Raw genomic sequence first — 27493 nt, 5'->3', positions numbered from 1 at the left:
CAGTGTCAAACCAGAGCTATATAACTGAAATAGGCTTAATAACTATTCATTAAAATCTAGCTCTAAAACACTGTAAGAATGTAATACAGTGTTATTTCTGTCTGCACTGAAAATATTATTTATTTTTAGTATATTGATATTTTGCATGGAACACACAGTAAATGCATTAACTTCACATCTTAAGGAAAATCAGTCTCTGCAGACAGAATTGTGCTTCTTGATGTATAAAAGTACATGTGACAGCCTTGAGAATCAACAGCTGAGGCACAAACCCCAAATAATAGGCTGAGCTGAATATTACTAATTAGAGGCCAGGACGTGCCTACACAGAGACACAATCTGTACCAAAATTCAACTTCAGCAACTCAATTCAGCAATTCAAAGAAATCCAATGTCTTTGAATAAAACCTTTCCATTAATTGGATTTCTCAAAAATTCAGTCCATAAGTAGTTGTTTTTCACTATGCGTAGTTACAATTATCATAAAAGTAATTATTTAAAATAATTTTTAAATGCAAAGATGACCAGAAAGTTTTCAGAATATCTAATTACAAAAAAAAACTAATTAAATTAGCTATTGAGCTTCTAATTAGAAGTTACAATTATGTTCTAACAATTGTATTCTTATTTTCCTATGTGTTTCCAATAGAAGGGAGAATATTTTCAATTTTATACTTGACATCTTATTAAACTATTCACTTTCTTCTTAAATATTTAAAAAAAAATTAAAACTCATTTTTAAAAATGAGAATAATAGAGAATAGACTTTAATGTTATATGCACATCTCACAGAATCATAGAATACCCAGAGTTGGAAGGGACCCTCAAGGATCATCGAGTCCAACTTCCTGCCCTGCACAGCACCATCCCCAAGAATCACATCTGCACCCAAAAGTGATGTCCAAACTCTGTCAGGCTTAGTGCTGTGACCACTTCCCTGAGGAGCCTGCCCCAGTGCCCAACCGCTCTCTGATAAAGAACCCTTTTCTAATACCCCACCTAAACCTCCCCTGACTCAGCTTCAGGCCATTCCCATGGGTCCTGTCACCACAGAGAAGAGATCAGTGCCTGCCCCTCCTCTTCCCCTCCTGATGAAGCTGTAATTACAATGAGGTTTCCCCTCAGACTACCCCAGGCTGAACAGACCAAGTGACTTCAGCTGCTCCTCAAATGCCTTCCCTAAAGGAATGCCTTCCACCATCTTCATTGCCCTCCTAGATGTGAGACAGATTTTTGACAAACTCAAAACACATCTTCAATAAAGAATCTTTTTTTAAGTTGTTGGGCCAAATCACTGGGGCTGATTTTTCAGAAGCTTTCAGCAAAATTATTTTCTTCTTATTTTCACCTTCTTTTTGCCATAAAGAGAGTTCAGGTATTTGCAACACCAAGAATAAAAAGGAAATACATCTTAAAGTGTTGACCTGCTTCGTTACAGAACAAATGGGAGATCCTTTTGTGAAGAAGAAAGCTGTGTAAACCAGTGATAGCAGCTAGCACAATAACTTGTAAAATATTTCAATTATATTTAATTATTGAGTATTTCAATTATATTTCATTTGACATGTCAGCTCTATATATTACAGTGTACATTATTTCATGAACCTTCTAAGCCCACAAATCCAATGTACCTACATTAGGTATTCCAAAATTTTGAACAAAGTTTTAAAATATATGATAGTGTTAACCTACGAACACTCTCACGGATTCTACACATCTCAATCATGAAATTTGGAAATTATTTCTTTTTTCTGTAATCACTTATTTTCATCTAAGCAAATTTTTTAACTCCTATTCCACCACTGAAATGAACAAAAATTAGATTAGCCATATATCACACTTTCCAGATCTTCAGCATGTTGTTTTGCAAAATATTATTTAAGAAAACAGTTTAAGAACCAAAAGTTTTACATTTAGGAGGTGGAAATGTATGCCAGATTTTACTGTAAAACTTTCATTAACTGTTTTTTTTTTTTTTTCCTGTAGAAGAACCACTGTACAGATAATTTTATACAACTTACCAAATATCTTTCTGAAGAGACACTGACTAAAATCAGATCATCTCCAACCCGCACTTTTTCTCCTTCTGATCGTTGCTTGGAAGCAGGATGTATGGTCCACCAGCAAGCCTCACCTAATGTCAGCATTGAGTACCAGCAAAGAATGAAACAAGAAAGAAAGAGCCCAATGTTACTGATGCTACTGTCACACTTGTTTCAGTCTTAAAAGTTCCAATCCAGGTTTCACTGGGCTAAACCAAGTGTCCACGTGTTTTCCATAACTAGCATCATTCCTGCATCACCTTGTTGGAAACTCAGCTCTAAATAATACACATAAGCAAAAGAGTAACTGGAACAGTGACTCCAGAGTTGAATAAGGTGATGACTCTCTGTGCTCTCTAGGCAACCTGGTCCAGGGCGCTTTTGCTAAACAATTCCCTGTCACCTTCATTACAGAGTCTGGAAAAGACATTGAAGAATATTTTACTGAGAATCTGGACAAATAAATAGAGCAACCCATAACTAAGGGCAATGAAAATAAGCATTTACATACCGCTTAAAATAATATTTGAAAGATCCATTAATCCAAATTCAAATACGTTCTTCAACTTTTACTGACTGTTAGTGCCTCTAACCCCCCAGAACATGTGCAAATACTGAAATCACAAATTCTGTTCCCATGATAAATCTTGTTTTCAGATGGGCTTCTTTAACTAAAACCATGCTATTCAGAAAAGAACTCAGATCTGTGAACTGTTAAATTGTTGCAGCTGTTATTTTTACTACTCCTATCTAAAGCAAAGCTTTAAAAATCAAGTAAATAATCTCACTAAGCAATTCTTAGACTTTTATTTTTAGACTGACCTCATTCTTCATTAGATAGTCTTTTAAACTAGTGGTTACCTGTTGTGTCCTCTTGCAATCCTACATCAAATGCCAGCTTATCCATTGATGATCGAGATGTAGAGAGACAGCATAGGTACTACCAAAAGAAAAAAGCATACATTACTTGCTCTGCTCACTTCTAATAATATAAAAAGCCATCAACCACTAACACATGATTACATATTCTTAGATTATCCCCATTAGTTATTACCAAGAACATGTATGCCCGATAAACTGAAGTGCACTCAAGGAGTCTTGACAAAAATATGCGTTCTAAAATAACCTCTCAGTCTACCCAGGTTATCTTTTCACTGAGATGGGAATACTAAGAGTGGAAAAAATGTAGTTAGTTGCATCACATTTCAGTTCCATGAAGCCTCACTTTTAGGATAGGAGTTTGGAACCTGTATAATTCATCAGGGAATTTCCAACTAAGACTTCTGTCCAAAATACATGTAAGAAGAAATCTCCTTTTCCACTCAGTCTCTAACATGCTCAGATTGACAGCAAGGTGCCAGCTGTAGATTCAGTCACAGCTTATGCAATATGGAAAATCCAAGAGGAAAGAAATGAAAAGTCACCAACTCAGACTAACAAACGGGATTCAGCACTAGGGGAGCCAGACTTGGTTTTGGCACTTAGCCAGATACAACCAGCTTGGTTTTGTATTTCTAAGAACCTACCCTTCATAAAGGTTTCTAGGAACCACAGTAAAATGCCTCTGATGTGAGTAATTCTCCAGATATCAGTAAATGGTGATATTCTGGGCACTTTCAAACATAACTTTTGTACAAAAAAGAAATCACTGCTGCTCCCAGTTGATGTAACACAGTTACATACCATGCCGCTGTAGGAATGGCGCAGCAAGATTGCATGCCCGTAGAGCAGGGTTCGATGTCCACCACCTTGTGCAGACTGAAAGACAAAGAGAAATTATATATATATTGGTATGTTTTAATAAAATTGAGCCTTTTGAGAAAGAAAGAAAGATGAGAGAACGCTGTGTACTTTAAGCCATCACTTGTTTGGTAAAAAATATGTTCTAGAATCTCAAATCCTTTTTCCTTGTGCTGAAAGGTGTTCAGCTTAGAGGCTGAACTGCCCCTAAGAGCAGCTTTGACATGTGTCATGCTACCCTCTACAAACTCACCTATTGTTAAATGTCTTCACATTCACCCATTTTTCCTAAAAATTCTATCCTTCCAAGATAGATGGTCTGCAGAGGAAGATTTTTTAATATTCTCCTTATTTTACCAGAGAGTAATGTGGGACTCAGCCACAGTGAAGACCATCAACCTGGAAATTGCTTTGTCCCACACTGCTTTAATACTATCAGAGAGAATTCTTTATCTGCTAGGATAGGTAAATGTTCAAAGACATCCAAGCTAACTCAACAGTACTTGGGGGTTCTGAAAGTTCAGAAATCATATCCAAGTAATTCTTCCTCTTGAGAAACAGCATAAATCTTGAGTAAAAGAAAATTAAAGTGATAAAATTCACTTTTATACCAAGAAACTACAACCATTTCCCCCCAGTATTTTTACTACAGTTTCTATTAATCAATAATCAGTTTAATCACTCATGAAAGAATAAATAAATCTTGTTAAGGCATGAGTAAGCCTCAATTTCTCCTGAAGATTTATGTATTCCTTATGTTGAAATGCAGATGACTAGCACTGGACAGCAGCAGAGACTGTCTTCAAGACATTGTCAAGAGCTTAAGTTTGTACTTCTCTGACAGAACAACTCACATAACATTATGCACAGCACACTCTCCAAGAAGCAGTGATAAGTAAATATTTTATGAGTCTATAGATGTGACAGCTCCATAAGCAGCATTACTCTTTCATATAGGAATCCTATATTTAATTTTAAATGCCAATTTCTTATGGCATTTATACTCTTTCTTTTACCATAGAATACTGATCTTCTGTTTGACTGGAACATCATATTCATTACAAAATAAATCTAAAAAGAATCATACTGTCTTACATCTCTGGCAGCTACATTTCAGTGCTGAAGATCAATTTAACTGAATGGCTATGATAGCAACACACAATTATTTCCCTTCCATGTTTATTTGTTGTTCTTCTTTATCTTTTACAAGTTAGCATTTATTGAACTTTGAACTACTTGGTCAAGGAAAAAAAACAAGAGGGGTAGGTGGTGAAGCACCAAGCACTTCAAAGGTAATAATTTTAGCATTTTTAAGAAACTGCCAAGAGTTTCTGGCTTTTATGTTTATTGAGAAAAGAGCAGCTTGATGGACACAAGGTATATTTTGACTGTCAACAAACTGCATAGCAGCCAAAATGCAGGGAGGCACATTGAGAAATCTCTTTGGAAGACTGAATGACATGAATTTTTACTAACAAATAGTCAAAGTCATGGAGTTTGTCACAGGCACAGTCTTGACAATAAGATATGAAAACTTAGCTCTGAACTACCATTAGCACCACCACTTTTTCCAAAGGCACAAGGAAAGAACAAGCCATTTGATAATGTTTGTCACTGTGCCAAAGATGAGCACTGAATGTCTGCTACTCATCCCACTATGGAAGAGAAGAAAAACTGCTGTGAACACACTGCCCTACCAGCATTTCAGAATTACCTGCAAACTTTATCAACAGCACACACAGGTACCCAACTAACAAAGTCAGTAATACAAACAAAATGTCAAAATTTCACCAGTATTTTTATCAAAAGTATTCTATTTTATTATCCCATAAATTAGATATCTAACATAAAGATTTGCCTGTTGCACAAAAGCTGAGAACAGCATAACCCACAAAATCACAGCAATATTAGCTTGCCCTTACTTTGGCTATATTGATTTGTCTGTCTAGCACCTACTTTGTTAAATTCTCACTTCTAGCTGAACAGAAGAAAGGTAGGTTCTAAAAAATACAATCACTATTGTGAAATATGGAGGATTTTCCAATCCTCTTTTTTTCAAGAGGATTAAAACAATTATTTTTAATTAGTGTTACTTTGTCCATTAGAAGAATGCAACCAAGTCTGCAGTTTGTTTCTTAAATGTAAAAATCATTTACAGCATTTTCCACTTAAGGGTTTCTGAGAGGCAATCATAATCAAACCATTCTTTTGGAGACAAAGGGAAAAGATGAAACTGAAAAATACAGAAAAGGATAGAAAGCAAGGATGGCTCTATGAAATTGCCTTCCATTTTGGAGCTTGTCTTCCAGGACATGTACATACCTGTAAGTTCATTTCCTATTTTAACAGCTCATTTCATAACTACATACTCAGCATTTATCTTCATGCCAGAAACTGCACAGCAAGTAGCTTTTGGACCATGATTGCCTACTGAAATATTCTTTGATTTTTAAAATGATCCATTTCATTTCCAGCAGAAAACTTTTAAATTTTCCACATTAAAAAAAACAAAATTAACAACTGGACTTCTCTGGCAAAGATGCAACATTCAAGATGATATCTGACACTAAAGTTTTACCAAATTTATTGTAATATTGCAATAATACCATTTCTGAAGACCCTGCAAGTAAGAATACTTGGAAGCCACAATGCTGACTAATTCAATCCATAATGCCCACAGATTTTTGCACAGATGTATGAATGGCATTATAATGCAAGGCAGTTGCTAGCAACCACATTATTTATCATGAGTCTTACTTTCTTTATGTTTAAAATTTCCAATTTTCAGAGTAATTTCCAAGTTGAACAATACATTCATAGTTATTCCTTGAATAAAACCAAGCTGAACAAAAATACATTTGTTTTCAAAGAATAACTTATGCATTGAATTACTACAAGCTATGCCATTCAGGAGCGTCAATTATATTAACACAAAACTCTTCACATTTTATTCCCCAAGAATGTGGGGTATACAAAAATACCTAAAAGTTTTCAGAACTGGCAAACACTAAAGATAATTTCAGATTGAAAGTATACGGAACTGACAAATTCACACTGCTTGTGAAAACTTAATGTAAACTGCCCATCTATAATGCAATATTTCTGCAGCTGGAATACAAGATTAATTTGGAGTCATCTCATTACCCAAAAGTCATTTCTAAAGAAAAGGCAATTTAGAATGGAACAACAAGAATTAGAGCTGAATAAATTAGCATTCAAAAAAACATAAACAGCTTTCAAATTCAATACACTGGAAGACCAGGCAATGACAGATTATTAAGATCTGAGCTATTTAATTTGATGAAAAGAGTGTTATCATAAACCAAAATCAAAAATAATAAGCTAAAATTTGGAAATATATTTTCCATGTTTTCTTAATAGAAAGACGATTAAAATGCCAAAAAGCACTCAAAACATACAACCTAAAAGCTATGTAGTAAAATGTGGAAATATAGAACCAAAAAAATATCAATTTTACCACAAATACCAACCCAATATGGAGTAAGATATGTTATACCTGATTCAACCACCCCTTTGTAGCAGTACAACTTTGCACATACATGACTGTCACAGGCACAGACAGGTAATCAATCACCCCACAGACCAAAAGACTCACACAACAGCACCTGCACTGCTGTGGTGGCTGCACTGGTGCACTCCTGGACACACAGGAGAAGCTGCAGGAAATTAATCATGGTCACATGAATACATGTTTTAAAACCATTTGTGCTTTTGGGAACCGCACTATGAGACCTTTTATAGGATGGTGAATAACCTTGTGGAATCCATGATTCTGAGTCACTATTGCCCTTCCATTCTTTTTACACTAACAGCCTTAAAAAACATCCCTTAGACCAGTGACAACTCTACTGCAAGCAAATGCTGACTTTTTTAGCTGAATTTTCTTCACAGGTCTGCACAATCTTCAAATGTGTGAGAAAAGAGGGAAAAGCTCTGATCTTCAGGGAGGTACCAGAGAGAGAATCATGTGAAAGCATTTAGAAGTATTTAAATAAGAAAGTTATTTCAATGTTTTGTATATGTAAAGAAAAAGCTTCTAAAAATGTTATTATTCAGAAATAAAATGCTTAAGAAAGCCTGACAGCAGTTGCATTTAACACATGACTATTCAAACAAGTCTAGTCACCCACAAAAGCAATTTAAAAATACTGAATGTGTCACACAGGAACTGATTCACACTCTAGAAACATTCATACAAAATAACATAGCAAGTTTTTTAAGAAGAATGTAAAGGCTTTTCCTGGTTCTTTTCATGAGAGGTCCATATTACTAGAATGGAATTACTGATGTGCTATATGGAAAATGACAGTACAAAGACTAAAGTGTAAGGAAAATAGCTTTGATAGACTTCAAAAATAATTTTTTAAAAACCAAATGAAACAATTAACTACATCAGTAAATCCTTCAAAACTGCAGTCCATACAACTTATAATTGTGGTATAGTATGACTTAACCACAATCAGCGGTACAGCCTTCTATTTCCTCTGTGCCCCAGATCCAGCCCTAACAGGCTAGATGGAACTTATGACCAATCAATATTGCTTTTAATGGGTTTCTAAAAAATACTACACAACTGCTTTCATGGCACTGAATATGGTAAAGTGGTGGTATAATAAAAAGAAGCAAGATGTGCCCCATTTTTCTTCGCAAGTGTTTTTCAAGGCAACTACTGTAAGACATCATTAGAAGTTTCAAATATGACTATAAGCGGTTGTTTCATAGGTACATTGGAATAAAACAATGTCCTTTAAAGGTCTGACTACTCATACTTCATTAAAATGGAACACATTGGCACTGGCCATCTTGAAGTTAGATGCTGGAGACAACAGCATGTTAAACACGTGTCACCAATACTTCCATAAAAACACTTGCACTTGTGAATACAAAAGGCATCATGCTCTCCATCACAAGGGTGTTCCAAGTGTCATGAAGTTCAGGAGCTCATACTGTTAGAAAACTACAAAGGTATTATAAAAATACTTCTAAATCTAGAAACGTAAGACTAAATGGATAAACAGAAGTATAGAATTAAATACAGAATAACCTACAGTTACCTGTTTTGAACCCTTTTAAATGTAAACCTACCACAAGTACAGAAATAAACCAAGCAGGACATTGTACCCACCGCTGATGGAAATGCTAAAAAAATGTATTTACCTAAACAAGGACATGTTTTTCCAAGTGACAAAATCTTTTCCAAGTCCCTTCCCCAGGACCCACATTGCAGCTGTGAATGTTTTTCATTCAAGAGAATTTATTACATTCTGAAATTCTGGTTTTGATCCATTAGAAAGAAATCAAATAGGAAACCTGGGTCTGACCACATTTACTGGCATGAAAAAAAGCAACTACCATACATTCTGAGCAAAAGTGTATTTAGGCTCTGGTGCTCCCAGTCTGAAACAACCTGTGTCAAGATCAGAGACATCAATGCCTTTATCAAGATGCTGAAGAAAGCTTTTAAAACCAGCAGGTTAATATAAGTATTTATTGTGAGCTAGTTACCGGGGGAAAAAAAAAAAAAAACCACAAACCAAAAAAAACCAGTGACTGCACAGTGACTGCACAAGAAACATGTGTTTTGTTTATATAAAATTCTTTGCAACTTCCTTCATTTAAGCAAATTAAAGCTTTCTATTTAAGCAAACTGCAAGACAAAACAAAAATTATTGAAAGGATACATGTAAATCTTGAAAATTTTGAATCCTCACTGAGAAGAAGGAAAACCCCAGATGGCAGAATTAGTCATGAAGTGAAAGGAATCAAGAAATTAATAAAGGGACCTGGGAGGAATAGGAGGGAACAATGTCCCACAGTTTAAAACCATCCCACCGTGATTCTATACATAAATACTTGCACGACACTACAATCATTTTTGTAGAGGAAATGATTCTCAAAATATTTCCATAGCAATGTAATATCTATTCACCTATTGACTTCATTATTAATGTGCAATTTGTCAACTTGTTTTAGACCAATGTTGATGGAGGCCAGTATTTATCTAAAATCAGCAATGATGCAGTGCTACAAGCTGCCTAGAATAGGAGGCCACAACAGTAAGTGTTCAACAAGACCTCTTGCTCCCCACAAGTACATATTGTCTAAACTCTTTCACTCTGAACACAGTTTCAGATGACTAATGAGAGCTTCTTTCTGATACCAAGCAACAGCCAGCTGGAAAACACAGGAAGGCTTGTTCTCTTAATACCACTATGATAAATTACATGGAAAGCTGGAAATGAAAAGCTAAAAAAATTTTTTTATATGGTGGGTTGACTTTGGTTAGATGCCAGGTGCTCCCTAAGCTGCTTTATCACTTCCTCATCTCAGCTGGACAGGGGAGAAAAAGTAAGATGGCAAACAGGAGAGATAAAGCAGTTTACTAAAGCAGAAGTGAGAGGTCATGCATGCAAGTAAAGGAAAAAAACAAAAAGATTTTATTTGCTACTCCACATCATCAGGAAATGTCTGGTCACTTCCCCAGAAGCAGGGCTTCAGCATGCTTCATGGTTGCTCCAGAAGCCAAATGCTGGAAACAACAAATGCCTACACTTTCTCCTTTTCATAGCTTTTATACATGAGCTGGCATCATACGGTATGGAATATTCCATTGGTAAATTTAGGTCTAGTGTCCTAGGTACGTCCCATCCCAAGATCTTTCTGACATCAGCCCACAGATGAGAAGTGGAATGTTGGAGAGACAGCGCTGATGCTGTGCCAGTGCTGCTCAGCAATAGCCAAAACACTGGTGTGTTATCGACACCAATGCAAAGCACAGCACTGTGAGGGCTGCTGTGGGGAAAACAAACTCCATCTCAGCCAGACCTAATACATTTGATGACAAAGCACTCAGACTAATGTCACTGAAGGCAACTAAATAGCCAGCGGATAGAAAAAAGGTTCTTTTGGTCAGTAATTCAGCCCACCTAAAATCTGAGCATTCTGCTGGTGGTTACACAGAGAGCTGAGGATATCCATGGCTCCAAGTCTGGCATTTCAGTTTTGCCAGTTGAGTGCCAAGCAGAGTCCAGAAAACCCAAGCAGTGGTGAAAACAGAGGGTGTGGAAACAGGCTGAATCACTGCAGAACTTGTGAAGTAACCCTGGAACAGAGCTAGAAGGCTTGCGAGACAAGATTAGCCAGGCAAAACTAAACAACTGATGCTTGGAATACTAACACTGGGAAATTAAATCTCAAGCAACATCAGAGAACTTGAAAATGCTGGAAGCAGTAAAGACTACAAAGCTATAGAGACTAAGCCAAGGAGATCTACATCTTCTTCTTGCTCGTAGAAGTATGCATTTTTATTTTAAAATCTTGATACAAAACAGAAAGAATTTCCTCTCCAAAGTTACAGCATCCAGGCCCAGAACCCTTGAATTCTTCTATGGAAGAAAACAACAATCCTAACACTTTTGCAATCATTGTGCTCTTGGGTTGCTGTTTCCAGTGGTTGGCACCAAACAACTAGAATTTAGTTGCTTAAAATTTAAAGATACAAAGTAAATCAGTTCACTGACATGAGGCATTGAGCTAATATTCTCTCATGCTGCTCCTATCACATAAGAGCAATATCAGAGGGTGAATTCAAACAGTCTAAAAGACCTTTCTTAGTCTCACTGTAGCCTACACACCACGTTACATGAGAACAAACAGGAAGTTGAACCTCTCAAGACATTATATATGCTATACATATTCATGTCTTTATACTTTACTCTTAAACCACTATAGACTTTCTGTGAAATTCACTATCAAATAGAAAATGCTGCAAAAATTCAGTCATAGAGAGCAGTATGATTGATGACTGCTGATACCTACGCCCAGATAAAGATGGCCACTGTGAAAAGCAAAAAAAAGTAAGAAAAAAAGCAAAAAAAAGTAACAAAACAAGCTTCTTTTACTAACTTGATCAGCAGTTACCTCTGATTTTGTGGCAGGCCAAAAAACCAAAAAAAGCTAGAAAAAAGACTACAGCTAAACTATAGATTTCCTAAAAATGGCTTGAATTTAAAGCTGCATCACAACATGTAATTTTGTTCTATATAAATATCACATAAAAATCTGAATTAGAAAAATCAGCTGGCCAGAAAAACCCCATAAGCATGTCTTATTCACAGAACACAGAAATATTTTGCTACCTACATTAAAAAGCCTGGAATAATTAGAAATTATGACAAATACTTGTGCCAGCACCATGCTAAATGATCCCAATTTTGCTAATATTGATCTGGTGGAAGGCAGAATTAGAAACACTTCAAATATACTTCATTAGTAATATTTTTGACACTACATTTATGTTATCACTTTCCTAGCAATGGGAAACATCAGAACAATGAATAGCAGACACAGCAGTAAAAATTAATCAAAAGTAAATAATATTGATTGTCTGCTTCTAGATTTATATGTAAAACAAAGATTTATATTTATGGGTGAGGCAATACTTCCATTACAAATGCCTACTTTCAAGCACTTCCAGTGTTTTGGAAAACAAATCACCCAAGAAGATAAAATGTATCGATTTCTCCTTTAGCCTAGTGAGGATTTCTCTTCCCCTATTCTCCTCCTCCTTATCTGCATAGAACATAGAAGAAATAATAAAAATTTTCCTGGTTATTTTAGAGCTAAATAAGCGGAGGAGGGAGGCATTTTTCACAGGTTATGGATCGTGACTAAGCTTTTTCTGTTGTTGAACAGTACAAGGAATGTGAATCATCCTTGTCACTCGAGAAAGAAACTCACAGATAAAGAATAAGACAGCCGAGTGGGAAGAAAAGATGGATCAGCAGAGGAATCATGCTAAGAAAACTCCTCTGACATCATTAAATCCAGCCCTTAAAATAGAACTGCTTATCTAGCTGAGAATTGCTCACTTTTGGAGAGTGACAGTGAAGCAAGACCATACCATAGAAAAGAAAACTCTTAGGGGATGAAAATCAGTAAAGAAATCAGTTTATATGTTGAATTGGGAATAGACTGGTAATTAAAGTAGAAAATGGATAAGCAACACATTTTGGAGAAAACTGCAGGTAATTATTTAATGCTAGTTATTCAAAATGCTTGGAGGTTCGAGTGCTTAGTCATATTTTTAATGACACAAAAAAAAAGGCAAAAAACAGCCCCAAGAAACAGAGCTCCAGCAAATGCCAGCGACACCCCCATGCCAAAAATGGGCATCCAAATGGGCATCCCAAATGCCCAACCACCTCACAGGTGAGACACAAAACCATCCAAACAGCATTATTGTGACAGAAGAAACAATGTGCTGTCCCTGCTTTCCTAAATGTTTTACTGTAACTTCTTTTATTTATTCATCATGTCAAGATTTTGTATTTACCATGTAATGCTACACTTTCACTGAAAGGATTGGTATGAAGTGAAAATTAGGGAAAGCAGACAAAAGTCCTTTCTCTACAGTCTGCCTTTGGTCCTTCACAATCATAACCCCAAAACAAACCAGAGTCATCATGGTTTCTAAATTCAATTTTTTTTTTTTTAACTCAGTATGTTTCAGGTTCAAGAAGGTGAGTTTGATGTTGTTGTTAAAAATTAATAAATAGAATTAATTAAATTGTAGGAATACATAGGAAGTATAATACCAAATGTTTAACTTCCTTACCTTCATCATAAATTTCTGTAGATCCATGAGAAGGGGAAAAAAAAAGAGAAAATGTGAAATGAACATTTGCTTTCAGGTGCATAAAAATGGGATTTGTTTCCCCTGAAAAAGTGAGTGGGATACACTCACTAGAAACCACATTTAAAAGGAACATTTATCATTGCAATTAACATAATTATAGCTCATGCTAGAAAGCAAAACAGCTACTCTGAACAAGACTTTATCTTTTTTTGTTGTTGCAATCGTTTTCTCAGATTTTTCTTAACTTGAAATAATATAGCACATGAGACTCCTATTGCTTAAAGATGAAACACAGTACAAGCAAAACAGGAGCCATGCCTGATCATCTTAAACAACTTGTTCTGACAAGTTTCTAAAAAGTACAATGTGAGTTGTTAAATCCTGCACTCAAAGTGCACTGCTGAAGAGCAACACCATTATTGTAGTAACATATTGTATGCAAATGCAAAATAAATTAAGAAAATTTAAACATTAGTAAGACTTCATGCGCCAGTTTAAAAAAATTAAGTGCCACATGGCTGATGCTAGAAGATTATGGAAATGTTTAGGTAAATTTTCATTAAGTTTGCTTAAGAATAAAAGGAGACTGATGTGTTACATGCAGTGATTTTCTTTTCTTTGTCAGAGACTTATGGCCACCTTTCCCCTTTTGACCTCATCAGTTCATGTTCTGATATCACAAAGGTTGAAACTGAGGACTGAAGTTTGTCTCTATCCCAAATGAAAAGATATTCCAGCTGGAGAGCTTCCAAGCAAGGCTGGCTGCTTTCATTTCGTATGTGCTTTTTTAAAGAGAAGTATCTGTTCTCAAAGATGTACAAGATGTTCTAGCTAAAAGAAAAAAAAAAAAAAACCTATAATCTAATAATCTTAAAATGTTCAAAGACTTCTCTCCTTCTCTTCTTCTAGGGCTATTTGGTTGTTATCAGTATAGCTTTGTAGTTGTCACAGAAATTTTGCTGCTTTTACTGGGTGGTTCCAGAAACTAACCAGGAATATTTGCTGGGCTTACTACAGTGGGAAGTGTGTAAATTCATTACTACATAAACAATTTATGTGGATGATTAATTCAAATTAATCCTTTCCTATTTGTGAATGTCTGTATTTGTCAATAGAGACTTTCACTTGCCAACATGCTGTCAGTTTATCAAGGACATTAGATCTATCAAAAGACCTCAGTTTCTTCCAGCTACCATTCATAGATAAAATTTTATTCTGTGAATTACATGACCCCATTTTTTTTCTCATATTACAAGTACAATAAACAACAGTCCTGTAAAATCTTCTGGTTCTCTTTTTGATAATTTATTTAAATGCTTGATTGTAATCTTTTAACTACCTTCAAATTAAAGTGAAGGTATATTAAATTAAAGTAAAGGTACAAACATTACCTCTCAGCTTGGGAAGAAAAAAAAAGGAGAGAAAGAAAAAAAAATAACAGTAGAAATTATGTATGCAACAAGCTGTTACACAAGAAATGTTTTCAACTCATTCTCTGCAGAGGGCAGAACTTCCTGCTCCTTAACACTTGTTCTCTGTGTCTCAGGACAATTGTGCACATAAGTTTCTGGATTAACATTAGCAATTCAGAATGCATATATGAAAATTAAACAGATAGAACACACATATAATTACAAATTTCCAAAGTCATCCTAACTTCCTGTCCTGGTTTTGTCTGGGACTGTGTAAATTTTCTTCCTAGTGGCTGGCACAGTGCTGTGTTTTGAATTTAGGATGAGAACAGTGTCAGTAACACGCATATTCTAGCTGTTTCTAAGCAGTGTTTATAATAAGTCAAGGACTTTTCAGGTTCTTTTATCACCCTGCCAGGGAGCAGGAAAGCACAAGAAGCTGGGAGGAGACATAGCCAGAACAGCCAACCCAAACTGGCCAAAGGGATATTCCACACCATATAGAGTCATGCTTTATATACAAAATGGGGAGAAAGTTGGCCTGGGCCCACTGCTCAGGAACTGGCTGGGCATCAGTTGGTGAGTGCTGAGCAATTGCATTGTGCATCACTTGCTTTGAATAGTCTAATTCTTTTTTCATTAAGATTATTATTATTTTGTTTTCTGTCCTATTAAGCTGTCCTTATCTCAACCCACAAACTTTGCGCTTTTTTCTCTCCGTTCTTGCCCTCATCCTATTGGTGGCTGGGGAGGCAGTGAGCTAGCAGTGTGGTGTTTAACTGCCTGCAGATTTAAACCCATCAGTCTTTCTGGAGCCCAAAATGGGGCACAAAGGATTGAGATAACAATAGATCTGACCAGAGAATGCTATAAAAATTATTTATAAGCATTCATTTTATTAGTTTATTAGTCTCTGGTCACAATGTTGACTTATTTGCTCTCAGAGTCCATGGAAATGTAGAATCATAGAATGTTTAGGGTTGTAGAGGACCTTAAAAGATCATCTAGTCCAAACTCCCACAATGAGCAGGGACATCTTCAACTAGAAAAGGTTGCTCAGAGCTTCATCCAATCTCACCTTGAATGTTTCCAGGGATGGGGCATCCACCACCTCTTTGGGCAACCTGTTCCAGTGTCTCACCACTCTCATCATAAAAAAACTTCTTTATATATAATATAGAATGACCCTTTTTCAGATTAAAACTATCACACCCATCCTATTAAAACCAGCCTTGATAAAAAGGCCATCTTTCCTACAGCTGCTGTACATGTTCTCAAAGTTGAATTATGTAACATATCTTACTTGTGGTGTATGTTCCCTGCCATGCTGTTTATCAGCTCTGGGGGCTGGATTAATGCCATTATTTTGTTGTATTTTGTAACACTGCACTAGATTAAACTGAGGGTCGTGAGACTAAGACGAGGGGTTTGTACACAGCATTGCCACCACCTCTGTATTCCAGGAACCATCTATTAGAAATTATTCATAATTACCTCTTTTATCTTTACTTCAAGGAGAGCAAATCTATAGGGGAAATAGGGGACACCGTGAGTACACACCACCCTGTAGTTTGACCTGAGTGACCACAAAGAGGAGAGCTAAGGAGGAAAATCTGCCTCAGTCCTAGAGGCACAAATAGGTGAGTTGCAAGGAAAAACAATCACAAATGGGATTCTTCCAGGAAAATTGCTGGTCCAGTTTCCTGTGGGAAATTCCCGAGAGCAGAAGGGCTGATCTTACTCTTAATTGAAGGGACTTCTCATTCATATTTACAAGAAGTGAGTAGTCAAAACTAGTGCTAGGAATACAAGAACCTTGCCCAGAGAAAGATGGATGAAAAGGACAATTGGACTTTTCTGGATTTTACTGGAACTGTGTACTGGAACTGTGATCCAATGGTTTGTCTCATCAGACCCACAGTGATAAAATACTCTAGTATCCACTAGTATACGCCAGTTTTAATTCCTATTTGTATTTCTGGAGTGACAAGGAGGTCCCAACAACTGACTGTATTGGAGGTCAAAGAGAGCCTGACTAGAAATGAGTGGCAAGAGCATTCCACTGTGACTGGGTGAAGGGAGTGAGTAAGCAGTGAGTACAGTAAATCCTGTACAAGTGAGACCAATGCAAATTTGATGACTAGATGCATTGAAATTACCACTTTCTCCTTCTCTTGTTAAAGAAATCAGTGTCCTCTAATTTTCAGTGCATTTCTTCAGTACTCAATTTTTTCAGAAGTTGTCCTGAGAGGTAGGACTGGTAATTGAATGTAACCAACAAGAGGATAATCATATTCCTCTGATTAAGTCTTCAGTTGCATATGCTATCTGACCTTTCAGGGACAAATGTGAGTGCTTAGCTTCAAACAAATATCCTCATGAAGAAAATGCACTGAGCACTCAGCAGCTGGAATACCTTACTGGCTTGGAACAGGACTTGAAAAAGTAAAAGCAATAGAAAAGCCTTTACAGAATTTCAAATCATTATATTTGAGGAACATAACACTCATCATTCTATTCATCCTCCTAATTACCTCCTCCTTCTCAAAATAAAGCAGATAATTGACATTTAAAACCTACTGAAGGTTTATCTGAGTACATTTAGGATGTGTTTTTAATATAAATATTTACAGCTATTTGAGGCCATTATATTCCTTGGCTCCTTGGACAGCTTTCAGGTAGTTTATCACTTACTATCCTAATTTATCATAATTTCACCTTACTTCTTGAGCTTTCCGGCTAGATGCAAAGAGAAAAAATATTATTTCTATTTTATTTGGAATTTTTTAATAGAAAAGTTGCCAAAAATCCTTTAATTTAGAGATCATCCCCTGACTATACCTTTTGTGGAATTCTTATAGCATTCCATTTGCTCTGTAAAAATATTAGATCTTTACACTAACCTACCCAACAAATACTGAAAACAAGTAAACTGAGATATTTTGCTGTAATTCACAGAAATTACTATTGCTACATAGAACACAGCTTGAAATTCTCAGCTCTGTAATATGGACTGAAGGAGAAACACCAAAGAAACCTTAGCATGCATTTGGAAATGTCACTGTTTGATTGAGATAGGTTTAAATGCATATACACATAGCTTTCTTTTGAAATTAAATAGTGTACATTAGAAAATGTTTGTATCAGTTTATTTTGCTGATGTGAATTAGACTTGGGCTGCAATTAGCATCTACTAAAATATACAATACTCTAAGGATGGAATTACAGATGTGGTTGAAACTATCACTGTAGGTGTGACATTTTAAGCAGCATTTCCATAGTCATTCCATTTTGATATGCCTGTTCACTTCAACATCATACAGTATTATCTCACATTTTCCTTCAAGACATGTATTCGAACTGAATTCTCAGTATATGAAACTGAGTTAATAGTGCTCATATTACTCCCTACACTGAGCCACCTCTGCAGTCTATGTTATATCTAAAATTTGAATGCAAATTCTTTATATTTGAGGATTAAATATTTGTGCACAAATAACCTATTTTCCCACAGCAATATGAAAAATCAATATATATTTCAGCAAATTAACGAAGTGTGATCAAGAAATTATAAGAAAAATTTGTCCTTATATAATTCACTTAATGCTTGAAAATCATACTGATTATAAAGTACTGATGTGCACTCAACTACTTTAATAGAACTGAAGATGTATTACTTGAATAATTCCCCTTGATGAAGCCTTGTTTTGTGGCTCACTCCAGCCTCCACAAGAACCCTAGGTTGTTTCCACTAGTCAAATTTCATTTGTTATATTTATCCAGTCCACACTATCAAAGTGAGAATTTATTCACTACTTCTCAGCTTAGAAGTCTCTGTAATGAAAACAATTCTTTTGAAAAGTGTCTAAAGTGGGTGTTCTTACTCTGCAAGTTTCTTTTCTCCAAAGAAATTGAAAATCAGCTTCACTAGTGGCATAAAGCTGAGCTAACATACTTACTACTTGAGGAGAAGAGAAAAAAATTTATCATGACCCTCAGCAGACGATGTTTCTCTGTCTCAAAAACTGAAGACAATCGTACAATGTTGTAACTAGCATAGCTTTGCCATCAGCCAGGATAAACATGAGAATTCTTGTACCTTGCACTTTGAATTTAAGAAACAACACACTGCATTTCCTTTCAGGTAAAAAGCTCTTCAGAGTAATCCCTCCTGAAAACAATAATTCTGGACGGCTCTTAATGCCAAATTTGCAAAATAATTTGCCGACTCAATATAGTTAAATGTGTAAAAAGGCCAAATTATTACATCACCAGAGATATCCAAGGAAATTTCTTATCCTTACACTGATACCTGTTGTAGAGCTAAGCAGTTATCCTGAAAGCCAAGGCAGAAACACAGGTGCTTTTATGAGTGCATTAGTCCTGTTGTATGCAAGTATACAACACCTCCGTTGAGATCACAAATTTGCAAGCACATTGCTAATTCACAGAAAAAGACACTTTAAAATTATTTCCCTTATTTCATAAATACATTGAAAGAGAGAATATGTCAGGGAGACTAAAGGAACTCCTTTCACTAGGTGTTATTCAGTTTCATCTTACTGCATTACTGTCATTTTCTCTGTAAAGAAAATATATTCAGGGTCTTCTAAATTTTGGTTCAAATTTAATAAATCCCTTTGATCAAGTACTGGGGGTTCCCCACCTTGGTATTTTTATAAAAAACTGAAAAGCCTTTTTCAGATATGAAATGGGAACAAGGATGCCTTACTTCCACTAGGTTTTACATTGGGCAAGATTCTTTAATCTATTTGATTCTGCACTGAAGCAGATCTAAAAGTCTTCACTGATACCTGCTCAGAGACAAAAGGATGAAGCCAAGAGTTCAACAAGGATCTCAAAGCCATTTAATTTGTACCCAGCTTCAACTGAGAGCACATCCCTTCAGTAGAATAATGATTTTGGAACAAAATCAGAAGAAAAATTATAGCCATTTGACAGAAGTACACAAGAACTGGACTAATTTCTTCTAAAACTTTTGTTAGCACACTTCATAGGCTAGAACAGCTCAGAAGTGAATGACTTTAGCTTATCCTTTGAACAGCATGAAACTGCTTACAGCAAGTTCAGCTACTAATTTGCTCATTAATTTGACATGAAGCTTCTCTCTGGGCTTGGGCTTTAAGGTTCCCACAGATAGATATAACTAACACACTTGCATTAACCTTGTGTGCTCTGTGCTGGGAATGGCTTATCAAGAAATACATGTGTTAGAGTGAGGTGTCTGCCCCTGTGAGCATGCAGCTTTACAGCAGCCAGCTTTCTACTGCATCAATTCACTGCACCTCCAGGCCACCATAAGGCCTCTGGTAACACTCTGGAGTTACAGAGGGAGTTAAAAGCTGCTTTACAGGCCAGACTGGAGCTTCATCTGAGAGAATAATTTTATGTATGACAGTAAAGCCAGTATGCACTCCACCCCCACCAGAGAGGTTGTCTGGATTATAGAATCAGTCTATTAGGAAAAGTCTTTACCCAATTTAACTTGGAATGACACATTTAGCTTTGCTCTCATGGGAACCAGTTATTTTAAAAATGGTTTAAGAACACATTTTGACGAAGCAGTCTTTCTGAAGCAAGATTTTGATGTTACTAAGTTCTGAATTTAAAAGCAAGCAGCCAAAAAAAACCAAACAAAAAACAAAAAACAAACCACTAAAACAGCAGATCTGATTTCTATTTATGCAAGTAATACTACATTTTCCATTAACAGATTATGAATGCTTCAGTCAAAAATAAGCCATGTCAGTGTCACCAATAAACTTCTGGCAATAATATTTAATGTGTTGTGGAGTATGAGCAGAGGTGCCTGTATATTACTGAGCGTGCTTTTTATTGCTGTTTTTTCTCTTTATAGCAAAATTCTTCATAGGAATAAAATAACAGAATCTAAAAATGTATAACCAAGCTTTCTCAGTCATAAATTGGACAAAATAAAAAGATAACCTGACCATCAGTATGTCTTAAAAACACTTAAAATCAATTGTATAGCAATTGATGGTTGTCATAAATACTAGACCCACAGAATATGGATAATGCTGTCATACTGATACAATTAGCAAAAATTAATACTTAACTGCAGTTATTGTTTAATAAATATTACAAACATCTACCTATGTATGTGACATGTCACAGATATTTCTGAGTATGGTAGAAACGGTTTTGAAAAGCCTAAGGCACTATTTAAACAATGTACTTACCTACAGGAGTCTCAGGCAAGCTCTAAATTGAGTAACTACTTACTAAAAAGATGTAATTATCACAGATTAAAATTCTGTAATTTCTGGCTAAAATAAAATGAGACCAGTGCTACAGTTATGTTATTGGTCATATTTCAGAGGACACCTGAGGGTGTCTCCGGTCATGTGCAGCCCAAAATAAGTAATATGAAACCAAGGAGACCTATTATAGTCCAAGCTTTCAGAGAGGCCTCAAATATTTACAAGGTGAACAAACAATTCTACATACATTTTACGACCACTAACTCTTACATAACACTGGTGTTAGAGATTACATTGAAGAAAAACACACATAAACATGTCCCACAGGGGGGAGTTATATCAGATGCCCAAACAAATATGTATGGTATACACAGACACATTAGGAAAGGCCTTAACAACACATTAAGCAGAGACTTGTGCTTTATTTGCTAAGATCTAGGAAATATTGTTTTTATTCTGTAGCAGCTGTTCTGCATCACTAAATATATTTTGTATATTTGCAGCTACACATAGCATCACACATTATCAGTTTTAACTATCTTACTGTCATGCAGTTTAAGATTACAGTGTCTATACTGGAAAAGACAGGGTGGGTTACAGAATGGAGTTAAAACATTAGACAGCAGGGCTCAAAACTGAAAGTCAGTAATCATACATTTCTATTACATGACTCTGTGATCAAATTTAAAGAGAAAAAAGTCACTGTGGTAGCATGAAATTTGGTAGGACAATTCAGGAGTGACCAGATTTTACAGGACCATGCATTCGCCTCTTTTTTTGGTTTTTTTGAGCCGTGCAAGTTGAAGGGTCATGAACACACAGGGTATCAAAGCAGACAGGTTAGACTCAGTGGCAACATGGAACATTTGGGATCAAGTGAATAAAAGACAGAATCACATACCCATTTTTCCACATCAACTAGCTGTAGAAAGAAAAAGCAAGAAATCAGTAAATCTCTTTCCTTAAATACAGCATATCAAAGTCTATTTTGAAGTTAACATTTCATATTTTCAGAAATGTATCTAGTAGGAAAGAAAATGTGTTCTATTCTATAGCTCCTAGTAATGAAGATATTCTCCTGGCATCTTCTCTTTAAAATGCCAATACCTCACTTTCTGTCTTTATTTTGTGGAAAGCCCTTCTAATTCTAGAAGTCAAAAATGTCCCTCTAAAATCAGATAACAGGCAGCAAAGGAAGACTGATGCTGAATTATTTCCACACTGTATTCAGTACCAACCAGACAAAAATGCAGAATACAGTATCCTACAAATCGTCTCTCCATTTCCTCTTGAGTAAAGCTCTGCCATTAGTGAACATCATTCACTTGGAAAGGTTTCATTGCTGCTATTCATGGTTTGTCATTTTAAAGAATGTCATAATATTAAAATTAGGGGTACCTGTAAAACACTGACCCTACAACCTGCAGCATATGAGAATATCTTGCATAAGAACAGAGAACAGCACATAAAAATGTCATCCATTTCTTCTACAGGGAAAGTGAGAATAACTCCAAAAGCTTAAGGTTTTACATTACCAAAACTGTTTCAGGACTCATTAAGGAAACAAATTTTAAATTACTCTCTCTAAAACGTCTTTGGACTATCTTACAGTCTCAGATAGGATTGGTAATATCTACTAGAACACAATTCAGCTACTAGAACAGTTAGTACGCCACTACCTATTGAATACTTTGTTGGCACCAAGAGCAGTATATCTGTAGCAGATTGCTCTCTGGACTTGGCACAGAAAATGCTGCAGGATATCATGCTTTCAGTGGTGTTACAGTATTCACATATTGACCTTTTGTTAGCAGATGCCACATAAAAGTTAAATGATTTAAGATAGCTTAGAGAAAAGCAGGAGCAATTTTCAAAACCAGTAATATCTGGATGTCAACTTGCTTGTAAAATTACCGTAATAAAAGGCAATGTATTTAGTTGTCATCTGTTAAAATAGCTCAATTGAAAGTGAACTTTCTCACATTTAATATACATTTCAATTAAAGAGCAGCTTTATGTTTTTTGTTCAGTGCTACACAAAATTCTGATTTGCCCCTATTTATTTTCTTAGCAATCTTTACTGTGACTTTTGTTATCAAACACAGCTGCAGAAATGCCTCCTCAAAAACAGTTAAACATTTTAAAACAGGTACAAGGTAAGAAATTATTTGACAAGATGTCAGCAAGTTATAAAAGTAAGCAATGATTTAAATCTAAATGCAACTACACTTTCTTAAAAGCAACTACACTGTCTTAAAAAAAAAGGAGTAAAGAATAGCCAAGTTAGATTAACGTACAAGTATTTCTTTTATTACCCTGCCTTTGATACATCCTTTGTTTTGCTAAAATTTTATATGCTCTGAAAACAGCACTGCAAGCAATTTGCCTGTGTGACAATGCTAGAAAGAGGCGATACATTCTTTATTGCCCTGCTTTGAGAAGAAATTGATGTCCCAAAGCGTAAGTGAACAAGGCAGCCTCAACTCTTATCAGAGAACCCACTCAAAGCTCAACAGCCATTATCAGTTTTACAATTAATTGCCTTATAATTGCTGAACTGTTACTTACTTTATTCTTATGGACACCAGATAGCTTCATGAGTCATGTGCAATATTTTCCAAGTATTTACACACTGCACACACTAATTCTGCATTGGTACATTCATGTTTAACTAGAATGTATCTCAGGACAGCCACTTGAATCGTGCATGTACACTTGTCAAACCGTACAGTTTGACACCCACAAGGGAATGGCTATGAATTTATCCAGAGATCTGATATTGAAAGTGTGGTACAGTGAACAGCACAACAAGATCCTCCATATGTAATTACAGATGTATTTTATAGGCCTTCTGCTGTGAGCTTTGTCAGAGCCCTCCCAGGTCTTGCTGTGCTCCTGTTTCATCTGTGGGAGAGTCCTTTGAGTGACTCAAGCCACAAAAAGACATTTCCTTCTTACAGACCACTTTGTCACAAATTCTAAGACTTTTTTGTGTAACTTACAGAAATAAAATTTTGTCTGCTTTTGGAACCTATTGTGGAAGACTTGAGACCTTGTCATTTAGTATCCCCCTGGGAGGAGGAAAAAGGCATATAATATTTACTCATCTGGAAATTTCTAGGAACACGGATTAGGTAAAGCTAAAGATAAATAAGATTACTCATATCCAAGAGCAATTGCCCTAATGTAGACAAAATAAATGCAAAGCTCACATAAACAGAAATGAAATGGCTGATACCTCAGTCTAGCACATGTATCTAAGATCTAAGCTATGATTCAGAAAACAAGCAAGCAAATGCTTCACAGCACATCTAAATACAGATTCTGTTTCACACTGACACCTCCATCTTTTCTCTGTCTTCAAGACTAGAAGCCACAGGAACCCTTTTCCCATGGATTTCCCAGCACCCATCCAAATTCAGGAAACACTAAGAATCAAAGCTTCTGTTGCTATATATGCATTGGTCATTAATCCAAGGGGAGAACTGAAAAAAAAAAAACCAACATACAAAACAAACAGCAAATTCACATACACACCAGAGAGTGAACAAACAAGCAAACAAATTCTAACATTCTCTTTTACCAGACCACATTTTATTACCTCTCTTTTTTGGAGTGCTTAATTTTCTTGGACTTGAAATTACCTGTTCTACATAAATAATTCAGGTTTTGCTGACTTGTTCACCTGTTAGGAAGTGTAGATCTTTCAACTAGTCTAGGAAGGTTTAAAATTCAGGATAGGCTGGGGACATAGTACAAAGGGACTGGCAGTCACTTCTGGAGTTACCTGTCACAGTAACAGCTTCATTTCAATCATACATTGCATTAGACACAGTCCAAAAGAAAAGTACAATCATTTATTTCATAAAGCACAGGAATTTTTGCCTAGTCAGAAAAAAACCCCAGATCCCTGGAAATCAATAACTTTTTTTCATCCAGCTCATTTTCTTTCCTGACCATTAAGTCATATTTTTTGGAAAAATAAAATGTTTAGGTATGTATATACTGATTTTTTTCTCTTTTTCTTCACCCAAAGAAAGAGGATCTGGATTTACAACACTTCTTCCAGCAGAGGATGCAAGATCCATATTAAAATATATACACGTCAAAGGCAGTGTGATACTTAGAAATTTTTTTTTCCTTATGCACCTGGTACTCAAAGATTTTCTAAGGAAAAAAAAAAAAAGAACATGACACTATCTAACACTGGATATCATAATTTAGTGAGTACATTTCTATGTGACAATTCTGAGTACAGGAATTATCATCTTGCCATGAGAACATGAGAGTAGGGAAAAGACTGAAGGATATATCATGTCTGGAATTTATTTAGTGACTGTGAGCTACTTATACTACAATAATCATTTTACAGAAAGCTACTAATTTGAGCTCAAAAGAATTACTGCTAGCAAGTAGCCATCAACCTAAGTTAATGAGTAAAAATTATGACACTTGAAACTGGAGAGCAGTGGATAATAAAATGGTACAGCACCCATATATCTGGGCATCTAAAATATACGAGTAGTGCTATAAAAATAAACCCAAGGATTACAAGTTTTGTTCTAAGAATCAAGCAAAAGATCAAAGATGGCATTTAGAATGATGAAATAATCTCCCTCCTTGAACTAGAAGAGAGTACTATATTATAGTCTTAATACTTCCCTTAAAATTTCAGGTTTCTCTAGTAAGAAGAACATACAGTCAATTATTTGGCTAATAATTTACTGCTATGCTAGTCCAGAAATCTCAGATTGATCTGCACTTGCTGACTCCTCTTCTGGGGCACATCAGAGCTCCAATCTTTCCAGTCAAGCTTTCATTTTAAATGCATTTAATCCAAACCAGAAAGCTGTTTTTTTAATCTTTTTTCCCAAGCACTGCATATACCCAGAACTACACTAACCAGACATAAAAGCCAGTTAAAAGAGCAGAAATGTTATTCTGCTACCCCTACTTTCTCGTTATCATAAGGAGCCAGGAACTAACTGCAGAGAAATAAAGAGGGATCTTGCTGGCATTATAAGGAGGTTTTTTTCATTTTTTAAATTTGACAGAAAGCAGGATCACAGAACATGTGCTGAATTTCCACTAATACAGAGGCATTAATTACGAGTGCACAAGCTACAAAGTAAGCTACTTTAAGCTATGAAAACAACCTCCCATTCCTAATTCTGGCTTCTGTATTGTGTTTTCTTTCATCTCCTTGAGCAGCACACAAAAATACTAAGGAATTTTATTTCACAGTGTATAGGAGAATCTCACTGACTCTTGATAATCACACTCTCTGCAACAATTTATGAGGACTGCCATGATAATTATAATATATTGCCATGATCCACACATGGGATTGTGACTGAAATCTCAATGAAGAAATGTATACCATTCACTAGCAGATGTTATACTTTCCCTCGCACTTAAACTCATTGATCTTAACCAAACTCTTATTTTAAAAGTTGCTTTTATTTTCATTTTTCTCTTGTGGAAACTGAGAACATATAGCAAAATCTTTGTCTAAAACTTTAATAAAGATAAGCAAGGTGAGAATAAGTAGAATTGAACTACATTCCAAATTGAATTGTATTCTTTACTTCTATTACAACACTTGATTAGCTTCATCGACACCTTGACTTCCTGGATTTAATATCTAACAAGCTAATTAATGATATGCCTTCTGTTCCAGCCCAAGGTTGTCTTCCAGTGTAGGCCTTTGTCATCAAGACACTTCAAGAGCTGTGCTTTCATGTCTATTTGCTTTAACTCCTTCTCTGCATGTAGCTTAGATCAGAAAATGTTACTGGGTAGAAACAAAGTAACTTGTCTCCCCCCCAACATCATTTTCTACTGATCATCACCCTAGAAAGAAAACTTTGAGACATTAGCACTCCAAGGGTCATGGTAAGGCCAGAAAAAGGCTTGCTGCTACTTAACTCCAAAATAGGAAACTTTTCTAGGATAATAAAAATGTTTGATTTCATGCCACGCATCCTCATCCCAAACATGGTACACACATAAAGAAGGGCCATGTGCCAGGCCAGAAGTAGTCACAATTCTGTGATTTGAAATAGATACTGATTTTATTCCTGTCCTTGCTTGACCCTGAGGATAAGCAGAGTGCAAAAACACTGCGCCTGCCATTCTTGATCTTTTCCAGTACTTGCAGTTGATCAAAGTGCAGTTGATGAAAGCCAAGCCATATTCTTTTTGTGCCTTATTTGAAATGGCCTGCTAACAATCACTTCTGATGCTAAATAAGGTGCATTGAGGAGGAAATGACAGTACGTGTTTCTCTTTAAAAGCTCCATTTTTTTTTCCCCACTGTTTTACTTCCAGTTCCTATTTGCAGTATGGCATCACTAAAATGTGTAGTCAGTATTTTAAGTAGAGAAGACTCTAGCTATC

The 27493-nt window shown here is 35.8% G+C and overlaps 1 protein-coding gene across 3 annotated transcripts in view; it reads right to left on the bottom strand.

Moving 5' to 3' along the window:
• RYR2 (ryanodine receptor 2) overlaps positions 1–27493 on the bottom strand; it is a 379644-nt gene that overhangs the window by 224019 nt on the left and 128132 nt on the right. For all 3 annotated transcript variants that reach the window (XM_059468881.1, XM_059468880.1, XM_059468882.1), the window contains exons 4-7: positions 21996–22016; positions 3726–3800; positions 2904–2982; positions 2022–2134 (exon numbers count right to left, since the gene is read on the bottom strand). In XM_059468881.1, the coding sequence (XP_059324864.1) occupies positions 2022–2134; positions 2904–2982; positions 3726–3800; positions 21996–22016 (288 nt within the window). The remainder of the gene's footprint in view (positions 1–2021; positions 2135–2903; positions 2983–3725; positions 3801–21995; positions 22017–27493) is intronic.

This window comes from Ammospiza nelsoni, chromosome 3, assembly GCF_027579445.1.
Source record: "Ammospiza nelsoni isolate bAmmNel1 chromosome 3, bAmmNel1.pri, whole genome shotgun sequence".
Lineage (NCBI taxonomy): Eukaryota > Metazoa > Chordata > Aves > Passeriformes > Passerellidae > Ammospiza > Ammospiza nelsoni.
This window is presented reverse-complemented; position numbering and strand designations above follow the sequence as displayed.